Raw genomic sequence first — 11569 nt, forward strand, 5'->3', positions numbered from 1 at the left:
GACAGGAAGACAGAAGCTCTATAGAAAGAAATGCACATGGCTACCAACTGCTGGAGTTCCAGTGTGGGTGAGACACAAACCCCAACCACGGAGCCGTTGTGACACATCAAGGCCCCTCTGGAGCAAAGAAACCATTGCTGACAGTCCAGAAACTCATGGAACCAAGGGGCCACTGTGACAATGCAGATCCAAGGACACCATGGTGGCACTATGGAACCTCATGGGAGAAAAGAGACCATTGTGACACTCTGGTGCCTCACGGAATCAGGGGGACCATTGTCAAACTCAGACCCCCTGTGGAACCAAGGGCCAAGGATGAAGCTGTCAGGCCCATGGAACCAAGGAGCCGTTGTGACACAGAGGGGCTGTGGGGAGCTGAGGGGCCATGGGGACATTGCAAAGGTTCAGGGAAGCCAAGGGGCCAGTGACACTCCAGAAGAAAGGAGAAAACTGTGACACTGCAGGGACTCCTGGAATCAAGGAGACCATTGGGACACTGTGGGGCCCCATGGAACCAAGGGGACAGGGAGCAGGTGTTGCTGGTTTGGCCTCCCGGGGGCTGCTGGACAGGTCTGGCTGATCTTGGCATGTCAAGCTGCTTCTCATCTGCCCCTGAAGCACTGGGACTCTGGGCTCTCCTTCCTATGGGAGAGAACTGTCCTGATTCCCTCCAGGGGCCTATGGCCAAAACTGAGATTCCTCCTCCAAATTTCCTTACATGCAAAGATTGTTCCCAGATGAAATCTGCCAGGACAGACAGATCTGGCTGCCTTGGCTACCTGGGGGCCACCTCTCATCTGCCTTTGAAACCCTTGGACCATGTGTTTTTCTTTCCTATGGGAGAAAACCATCCATCTCAACCAGGCACCCATGGCCAAAATTGGGCAACTGTCTCTAGAATTCCCTATATCCAAGGATAGCTCCCAGATAAAAGCTGCCAGGATTGACAAGTCTGGCTGGCCTTGGCTTCCTGATGGCTGGCACTCATGTGCCTCTGAAACACTGAGGCTCTGTGCTTTCCTTCCTATGGGAAAGAACTGTCCTTCTTATCTAGGCAGAAATGGTCAAAATTGGGGTTCCACCTCCCAAATTCCCTATTATCCGAGGGTTGCTTTCAGACAAAAGCTGCCAGGACAGAGAGGTCTGGCTGACTTAGGCCTCTGATGGCCCCCATTCATCTGCCCCTGAAACACCACCAGTGTTCTGTGCTTTCCTTCCTATGGAAAAGAACCATCCTTCTCCTCCAGTGTCCATGTCTGAAATTGGGATTCCACCTCTGAAATTCTGTATATTCAAGGGTTGGTCCCAGGAAAAATCTGCCTGTACTGTCAAGGCTGGCTGGCCTTGGCCTCTGGTGGATGCCCCCTGCAACATTGGGGCTGGGTTCTTTCCTTCCCATGGAGATCCCTGGGACACTGTGGGGACCACATGGAACCAAGGGGATCCTTGTGGCACCACTGGAGCCCATGGAATCATGGGGATCATTGTGGCACCACTGGAGCCCATGGAACCAAGGGGATCATTGTGGCACCACTGGAGCCCATGGAATCATGGGGATCATTGTGGCCCCACTGCAGCCCATGGAACCAAGGGGCCATCATGACACAGTGGGGTTTTGTGGAACACAGAGACCATCATGACTCTGTAGGGCCTGATGGAACCATGGAGACCATTGTGACCCTTCAGGGCCTGGTGTCACCAAGGGAGCATCAGGACACCTCAGGGTCTCAGGGACACAAGGGACCATTGGGACACTGTGGGGCCCCATGGAATCCAGGGAACATGGAACAGCTCTGGCTGGCTTGGCCCCCAGGGGCCACCTGACATCTCTGGCTGATGCTGGGATGTCAAGGGCTGCCTCTCATCAGCTCCTGGATCCTGGGGCTCTGTGGTTTCCTTGCTATGGGAAAGAACTGTCCCTCTTTTCAGATGCCCAGTGCCAAAATTGGTACTCTTTCTAAAACAATTCCTTTATGCAAGGGTACCTCTCTGAACAAAACCTGCCAGCTCTAGCTGGCCTTGGCTTCCAGTGGTCACCTTTCATCCACTCCTGAAACAGTGGGCCTCTGTTCATTCCCTCCTATGGAAAAGAACCAGATTTCATGTCCAGGGGCCATGGCCAAAATTAGAATTTGGCCTCCCAAATTCCATATATCCAAGGATTGCTCCCAGACAAAAGTAGCCAGGACAGACAGGTCAGGCTGGCCCTGTCCTCTGGTGATTTTCTTAGACTATGAGCTGAATGTTTTCATTTGAAAACACCTTGGAGAGGGCCCAGAGATCTCCCAAGGATGGGTTTGGAGCCCTTGGACACATGACCACTACACATGGACAAAGGAGCTTTGTGCTCTGTGCTGTTGTGATGGTTTTGCATCATGGAAGTGATGTTCTAAGAGAACCTGCTAGCAGTTTCCTCCATGTCTTGCAAAAAAACAATCAGTAATTAGCTGTGAGAATTGACAGTCTATTAAACCAGTAAGAAAACTGTACGCACCTTTGTGAAGACACATTTGAAAGGTGAAAAAGCCTGGGAGGGTCTCTTTCCCTTCTGGCTGGCAAAGAGGTAACAAGGCCAGCCCATCTCCCCATCTCAGCCAGGGCAGGCCGTGTGGGCTCTCTGCTTGGTTTTTCTACATCTGTTGGGCTCGGGATTGAAGGCACTTGAGACAATAGTTCGTGTTCAGACTCAGTTGTTTATTGTTTCTTATCAATGTTACAGTCTCACAAACGTGAGTTCTGCAGTCTTTCATTAGCAAGGCCCAAAACTAACTAGCAAGGTACACTATCTCTTGTTACAAGATATTTTAAAGATAAACTGTCCAATTAAGAAATGACATCTAAGTTATTTTCCCTTTAACCCAATAACTGATCCCTTGAAGCCTGCAGTGTGGACTTTTCTGTCCAATGACAAAATACCATCCAAACCCATGAAGAAGGATGAAGAAGAAGATAAAGAAGAACAACCTGTCGCCACCCTAGAACCTCCAACTTGCTTCATATTTATTACTATATTCTAAACTCTAAGTTTTTCCTGTGATATTATACATTTCTAACCAACTACACACCTGTAATCCCAATGCTATTAATCAATTTTTGAAGTCTTCTCCACAGCCTCAGGTCAAATGCAGTGTTCTCTTGTGAGTCAGAGAAAGTTTAAAATTCTCAGCATCCAGGGTTCCAACAGGGCCGGGTGGCTCCTGCCGTGGGGCTGGGCCCTTCCCAGGGACCCCTCCAGGCCCCATCGGCTGCTGGGCAGGGTAGAGGAGGCCGCGGGGCCGAGGCCGGGCTGGGCCATGGCTGCAGTTGTACACATCTGGGCACTGCTAAGCCTGGCTGGGGTCACGGAACCATCTGCAGGCCTCGGGTGAGATATGAACTCTTTCAGTGCTTCCATCCTCCCCTGAGAGAAAAGGACAAAGTGCAGGTATTATATTTGCATTCCCCCCAAATGAAGGAAGGAATGATGAATCTGACTCCATGTTCTTAGAAGACTAATTTATAATTTTATGATACTATATTATATTAAAGAATACTATACTATACCAAAGAATACAGCAAGGGTACTTAGGGAGGGCTAAAAAGATAATAATGTAAACTCATGACTGTTTCCAGAGTCTTGACACAGCTTGGCCCCAATTAGCCATTGAGTCAAAAAAACTCACAGCAGAAACCAATGAAACAACCCCTTGGTAAAAAATCTCCAACCATGTTCCAAAGGAGCAAAACACATAAGAAGCAAATGAGATAATTATTGTTTTCCTTTTTCTCTGAGGCTTCTCAGCTTCCCAGGAGAAAAATCCCTGGGTGTAGGGATTTTTGCAGAAAACGTGAATGTCACATGCAGGCACACAGAGGAGCAACATGAAGACACCGAGGTCAGTAGAGAAGTTGAGTCCCAGATGGGAGGGATGAGGAGATGCCTTGATCTTAGGCCTGAAATCCTCTTATAAAGCCATGGAGAAGGATGTAATTGATACACCAGACTCTCTTTTTCCTTATAATGCATTGAAAAGTACGGGGAGATGAATTGTTCCGCAAAAACCTCCATGCTAAAGTAAGCAAATGTTCAAGTATCTGTGATCCCATAAGAAGTTTGAACAGAGAAAGACAGAAGAATGATGAGACCTTGTGCTCTCAGGGAGAGAAGAAGAAAATCTCTGTATTCAGAGATAAGGATATTTCAGAAATTGATGAAGAGAACCTTTGCTCATAACGGCTCATCTTTAAACTAATAAACCATAGGTTGACATGGCCCATCAACACAGCTGTGAGAAAACCTGTGAAAAAATGGGAGGAACCTCAGAACTGCCGATGTGTATGGGTGACTGCTATTCATGGGAATTAAGAGCCACGAGAGAACTGTTTTCTTATGGAGAAATCTCCATAGCATGAAAGAGAGACTCCTCTCCCTAAGTGAACTATGGATAGACTATTCTAGAGGTGGCAAAGTGACTGAAAATTTTAGGTTTTGTCTGTTTACATTGTCGGTAAGGAAGAAAGGGTTGTAGGGAGAGGAGAAGTGTTCGGAAAGTTTTGTTCTGACACTTATTACTGGTTTTGTCTAATTAATATGTAAAGTTTTATTTATACCCTTTGAAAGTTTTGAGCCTACCTTGCCTTTCCTCTAATTCTATCCCACAGCAGGAAATGAGTAACGATATTCTAGTGAGTGCACTGGTAATTAGCCAATACTGAACCCACCACAATAATTGCTGCATTCTCCAAGAAATCTGAAATTGGCAAACCAAAATCACTACAGAAACTTTTCTGATTAACTGCTCCAGAGCTGAGGGAAATCAAGGCAGAGCCATGGTTTGTCAGGACTTGCTTGATCCTAATGAGCCCCGTGGTGCATTTGGAGCCGAGCCCTCAAACCTGAGGGCCTGAGAGGATATTGCACAAACCTTTCCAGGAGTCAAAGTCAGAGGAAACACCCAAAGTGTCTCAAGGCATGGATAGGTCTCACTGAGGTCCATCCCCAACGCAGGCTCCTCATGAACTCCTTGGAGAAGAGAATTGGAGGCCAGGGAGGCAAAAAAACTTCTCAGAGATTCAGTGTGGAAAGGATAACCCAAAGTACCTTAAAAACCTTGAGTACCTCAAAGCATTATTGAGCTCGACTGAGTGTCAGTACAAAGCTCTCAAGGGACTCATTAAAGCAGATAATTGGGGCCATCATTGCACAAATTTATCATAGAGTTTGTATGAAAAGGAAAACAACAAATACCTTAAAATAACTGAAGTATCTTGAAGCATTAATAACCCCATGGACTCTCATTATGATAAAGCCTCTCCAGGGACTAATTAAAGCAGGTAATTGGAGGCTGTGACTGCACAGTCTTTCTCACAGAGTCTGTATCAAATGGCAAACACCAAGTACCTTAAAATGACTGAAGCACCCTGAAGTGTTAATGAGTCCCACTGAATGCTGCAAAAGACAAAGCCTCTCCAGGGAATAATTACTGCAGATAATTGGAGGCCATGATTGCACAGGCCTCTCAGAGACTCCAAGCCAAAGGCAAATGCCAAAGTCTTTTGAAAAACCTGCACTCCCTGGGAACATTAGGGAGCCCCCAGGGCCATTGTTGAGCAAGACTCTCTAGGGACTCCTTCCAGCAGATCCTTGAGGCCACTGGGATGTGGGCTAGGGGGGGATGCTGAGGGCAGGACAAGGGGCTGACAGTGCCCAGCCTGGCTGGGGCTGTGCCAGGAGGCCCCAAGGCCTCAGGACAAGGTGTCTCCTCACAGCCCTTGGAGGCACAGACCCTGCTGTGCCCCAGGGCACCAAGACTTGGCTTCTCTTTGTCCCCACCTGTCATCACTGCCTCCAGTTCTCTGCTCTGCCTGGGGCCTGGGGACACTTTCTCAGTTGTGTCCCTCAATGGGACTCATTAAAAGTCAAGAAACATTGGAGTTGCATTCTGACTTGGAGTTCTGGAGAGGTTTCTTCAGCTCCCTCTCAGGGACTGCTGTTCAGGGCCTCAGCACAAAGCCCCAGAGGCTCATTAATGTCCTTGTGCTGTGTCTGTGCTGCTGAGCTGTGCTGGGCTGCTGGCACAGACGCAACTCCTGGTAACCAAGAAGAGCTTCTAAAGCACATTTCTCCTTATAAGCAGCTCTTCTGCCAGGCCAGCAGGGCTGGGGCACTGCCTGCAGCCACGCTGGGCACAGCACAGAGGCCCAGAGAGCTTCAATCAGTCAGGGCTGGGAAGGTGCTGAGAAGTGCCTGGGGCAGAATCACTGCCATCCTTTGGCACAGGAACCTCTGGCTGCAGGACAATGCAGCTGCAGCTCCTGGAGCCATCTCCTAAAGCTGGAACATCCCAATGCCTGCAGAACCTGTGAGTACATTCTCTGATTGTCTCTTGTGCAGAGCAGCCAGGGGTGCCCAGGGCTGTCCTGCAGAGCAGGGTCCTGCAGCCCAGGGCGCTGTGCTGGGACAGGGACTCTGCTGCCTGCCAGGGAACGCTCTCAGCCAGCCCTGGCAGCTGCTCCCAGCACTGGAGAACAAGATCTGGGTGGGAGGAGACAGCTGGTAAGGCTTGGAAGTGTTCTCCTTGTGTGGGGAGGATGCTGCATTGTTCAGGACTGCTCCCAGCATGGCATTTAACTGCATGACATTTCCAAGTAGATTGTACAGGGAGCAGAGCAAGGCAGGGGTTGCATAAAGGGGAAAACCTGCTTTTTGAATCTACTGCTCTGGGTTGCCTGGGTGGGAAACTGCCCACAGATATTCATCTCTCTGTAAAGGCTGAGAAAAATTAAAAAAAAAAAAAAATTCTCTTAGAAGTGAATAAACTGGGCTGTTACAGAGATCAGCAGAGGCCCCCTCACAGGCAGCATCAGTGTTCATTTTCCAGCCTCCTCAGGGATCATATAACATTGCCATCAGAGCCTGCAGAGCCAGAGCTGCCCCTGGGCAGTGCCAGAGCTGGGAGGGGTCTGCAGGGCAGAGCTGAGCCCCCAGGGCTGGGCTGGGCTCTGGCAGCACTGGCAGGGCCCAGCCCTGGGCACAGGGAAGCAGCTGCTGGCAGGGACAGCTCCAGGCAGCAGAGCCCTGGGCAGGCAGTGGGGGGAAAGTGCCCCCAGGCTGTGCTGGGATATTTAAAGTCCTCTCCAAACACAACTATTCCATGAATACTTTTTTTACAGATCCCCATGCAAAGGCACAGCAAATGTCCAACAGCAGCTCCATCAGGCAATTCCTCCTGCTGGCATTTGCAGACACGCGGCAGCTGCAGCTCCTGCACTTCTGCCTCTTGCTGGGCATCTCCCTGGCTGCCCTCCTGGGCAACGGCCTCATCATCAGCGCCGTAGCCTGCAGCCACCACCTGCACACGCCCATGTTCTTCTTCCTGCTCAACCTGGCCCTCGCTGACCTGGGCTCCATCTGCACCACTGTCCCCAAAGCCATGCACAATTCCCTCTGGGACACCAGCAACATCTCCTACACTGGATGTGCTGCACAGCTCTTTTTCTTTCTCTTCTTCATTTCAGCAGAGTATTTTCTCCTGACCATCATGTGCTACGACCGCTACATGTCCATCTGCAAACCCCTGCACTACGGGACCCTCCTGGGCAGCAGAGCTTGTGCCCACATGGCAGCAGCTGCCTGGGCCAGTGGCTTTCTCAATGCTCTGCTGCACACAGCCAATACATTTTCCCTGGCCTTGTGCCATGGCAATGCCCTGGGCCAGTTCTTCTGTGAAGTTCCCCATATCCTCAAACTCTCCTGCTCCAAATCCTACCAGAGGGAGGTTGGACTCATTGCAGGTAGTGCCTGTTCGATATTTGGTTGTTTTGTGTTCATGGTTTTCTCCTATGGGCAGATCTTCAGGGCTGTGGTGAGGATCCCCACTGAGCAGGGAAGGCACAAAGCCTTTTCCACCTGCCTCCCTCACCTGGCTGTGGTCACCCTGTTCATCAGCACTTCATTTTTTACATACCTGAAGCCCTCCTCCATGTCCTCTCCATCCCTGGATCTGGCCCTTTCAGTTCTGTACTCAGTGGTGCCTCCAGCCCTGAACCCCCTCATCTACAGCCTGAGGAGCCAGGACCTAAAGGCTTCTGTGAGGAGACTGATGATTGGATGCTTTCAGAATCATTAAACTGCTGAGTAATTTCTGCAAATCACTTGTAATAAAAGTTGTCTTCGATACTTCTTGAGTGTTTCATTTGGAGGGTTGATTTTCGTTGTTTTACTTTTTTTCATATTGTCCACAAATAAATGTCAATGTTTGTGCCATTTCTCATTTTGTTCCTCTCCACCTTTCTTTATGGACACAGACTGTGTCAATGATGGGTGGTGCTCTCAGTGGCTTTAAAGGAAATAAAGGATCTCCCAGCAGAGTTTTCTGCAGAGATGCCCATTTAGTTGCCTTCTCTGGAGATGCAGCAGCAATGTCTGTGTGCAGAGATGGGGCAGATCAGTGCTGGCCCAGCAGCTGTGCCCAGCTGCAGCAGCAGCACTTGGTGTTGCCAGTGCTGCTGCCATGGCCCTGCCCCGCTGCCCTGGTGGCCCTGGTGTTTCTGCAGGGCCTGAGTGCTCTCGGGGCTGGGCACAGCCCTGGGGGTGGCAGTGCCGGGGCTGCAGCAGGGACAGGCCATGGGCACTGCTGGGGCAGCGCTGACGCCTCAGGCCAGGCCCTGGGGGCTCCAGGCTCCTTGCCCAGGCTCTCTCAAGAACATGGCCAGGCCAATGCTCAGCACAGAAACCACCGTGAGCAGTCCCAGGCTGGCTGTGGGCAGGCTGGGGGACAACAGCAGGGCTGGGGCTCTGCAAGCGTCCTGGGGCAGATGGAAAGGAGCAGCAGAGCAGGGGCTGATCCATCCCCAGTGCACTGCACAGCCCAGGGCAGTGTCCCAGAGCATTCTGATGGAGCTGCCAACAACATCCCCCCTCTGCAGCCCTGGCCTCTCCCCCAGCTCACACAGGTGCCCCAGCCTTGCAGGCACACACACAGCAGCACTGGCTCAGGAGCCCCTGTTTGCATTGCACAGAGCAGGGGGAGCACGCCCATGCTGTTGCTGTGGGGACATGAACCTGGGGGAGCACAAATGCCATCAGCCCCTGGGGCCAGCAAGGGCTGGGGGACACCAGGGAAACCACTCAGCTTTGTCCTGGCCTCTGCAGTCAGCCAGAAAGTTTGTTCCCATCAGCTGGGAGTTTCCTGTCCCACTGCAGACGCTGTTGCTCAGAGCCAGGGCTGCCTGGCAGGCAACCCCCAAACAGCCCTGAGCATTTCCTTGGCTTCACCTTTGCTTTCTTTACTCTTCCTACTACAAATCTCTTCCTCTTCCCTGCCCTGCAAACAGCCCATCCCTCTTTGCCCTTTCCTCTCTGGCCCCACTCCCCATTGCAGTTCCTGACTTGGCACCATGGGAACATCCCTTGGGCAGCAGGATCATCCTACAAGTGCTGCAGGAATTGTCTGCAGGCTCCTGCAGTGCCTCGTGCTGCTCCCTTGCCAGAGGTACCCCAGGCCAGGGGGGCACATCTGGGCTGCTGTGTCTGGCTCTGGGGCTCCCTGTTCTGGGCAGTGAGGAGGAGCTGCAGAGGCTCTGCAGGACTGACAGGATGGGCTTTGGGGCTGGCAGGAGAAGCTGGGGACCTGGGCTGCTGGAGCTTCTGCAGAGGAGGCCCAGGGCTCATCCTGCAACTGCTCCAAGGGTAGTTTCAGAGAATCACAGAATCAGCAAGGGTGGAACAGGCCATGGAGATCATCAAGTCCAACCTCTGCCCTGACACCGCCTTGTCTCCTTTGGGCCTCCTCTCCTCCAGGATAAACAACCCCAGCTCCCTCAGCCACTCCTCAAAGCTCTTGTGTTCCAAACCGCCCCCCCCAGCCTTGTTGCCCTTCTCTGGACACGCTCCAGCCCCTCCATGTCCATCCTAAATTGGGGGCCCCAGAACTGGACTGAGCACTCAAGCTGCTGCCCAAGCAGTGCTGAGCACTGGAGAAGAATCCCTGCCCTGCTCCTGCTGGCCACACCATTCCTGATCCAGGCCAGGAGCCATTGGCCTTCTTGGCCACCTGGGCACACTGCTGCCTGATTTCCAGCTTGCTGTCCATCAGTCCCTGCAGGTCCCTCTCTGCCTGGCTGCTCTCCAGCCCCTCTGTCTTCAGCCTGTAGAGCTGCAGGGGTTGTTGTGGCCACAGTCCAGGACCCGGCACTTGGACTTTTTAAACCTCACCTTGTTGCATCTGGGCCCTGGATCCAGCCTGTCTACGGCCCTGTGCAGAGCCCTCCTACCATCCAGGAGGTCAACATTCCCAGCCAACTCAATGTCACCACGGTTCCTTGAGGCCTCACAGTGCCTTAATGTCTCTTTGGTTCCATGGGACCCCTTCATGTTACAAAGTCCTCGGATCCTTGGGCCCTGCAATGTCACAATGGATCCTTTGTTCCCCCAAGGCCTTGCCTTGTCTCCACGGGCCCTTGGTTCCATGAGATCGGGCAGTGAAACAAATCTCTCCTTGGTTCCACAGCGTCACAATGGCCTCTTAGTCCCAAGGGCCTCCACGGTGTCAAAAATGTTTCCTTCATTCCAGGAGTCCCTGAGGAGCAGCAGTGGCCCTTTGGTTCCATGGTTCCAGTGTCACAATGGCCCCATCATGACACCAGGTCCTGCTCTGTCACAAAGCTCTGCATGGTTCCACAAGGCCCTGCAGGGTCACAGTGGTCTCTGTGGTTCCAGGAGGCCTCAGATTGCCACAATGGATTCCTTGGTGTGGCAGTGTCACAATGGAGCCCTGGTGACACAAGATTCTTCAGTGTCACCAGAGACCCTTGGTTCTATGGGGTACCACAGTGTCACAATTGTTCCCTCAGTTCCCAGAGTCCTTGCAATGGAGCAATGCCTTCTTAATTCCATTGTCCTCAGGCTCTTCCAAGGTCTCCTTGGTTCCGCAGTGTCACAATGGCCCCTTGGTTCCACAAGGCCCTGCAGTTTCACACTGGCCTTTGTGGTTCCACCAGGACCCAGACTGTCACCATGGACTGACTCCTTGCTTCCATTCAGCCCCACAGTGTCACAATGGCCCCTTGGCTCTCTGCTGCCATGTCGTACACAGTGCCACCATGGTCCTCTTTGTGCCACCAGGCCCCACAGTGACACAATGACCCCTTGCTTTCCCAGGGCCCTGCAGTGTCACAATCATCAGAGAATGAACCAGGCTGCAAAAGACCTTGGAGAGCATCAAGACCAACCTGGGACCCAACACCACCTCGTCACCCAGGCCATGGCATTGAGTGTAACATCCACTCTTTCCTAAACACTTCCAGGGTTGGTGACTCACCCATCTCCCTGAGCAGCCCATTCCAATGCCCAGTTGTATGGAGAATATTTCCTAATGTCCAGCCTAAATGTCTCCTGCTGCAGCTGAAGGCTGTGTCCTCTTGTCCTGTCACTGTTCCCTGGGAAAAGAGCCTGACCGCCACCTGGCTGCACCCTCCTGTCAGGGAGTTGTAGAGAGGGATGAGGTCTCCCCTGAGCCTCCTCTCCTCCAGGATAAACAAGCCCAGCTCCCTCAGCCATTCCTCACAGGACTTGTGCTCCCAACCCCTC

General features: G+C 52.0%; 1 protein-coding gene across 1 annotated transcript; it reads left to right on the forward strand.

Moving 5' to 3' along the window:
• Nucleotides 1-7175: 7175 nt before the first annotated feature.
• LOC131571826 (olfactory receptor 14J1-like) lies at nt 7176-8108 on the forward strand. Its single transcript, XM_058824593.1, has one exon. It carries the CDS (start codon nt 7176-7178, stop codon nt 8106-8108), a length of 933 nt encoding a protein of 310 aa, XP_058680576.1.
• Nucleotides 8109-11569: the final 3461 nt, after the last annotated feature.

The sequence above is a fragment of the Ammospiza caudacuta genome, unplaced genomic scaffold (assembly GCF_027887145.1).
Source record: "Ammospiza caudacuta isolate bAmmCau1 unplaced genomic scaffold, bAmmCau1.pri scaffold_39, whole genome shotgun sequence".
NCBI lineage: Eukaryota > Metazoa > Chordata > Aves > Passeriformes > Passerellidae > Ammospiza > Ammospiza caudacuta.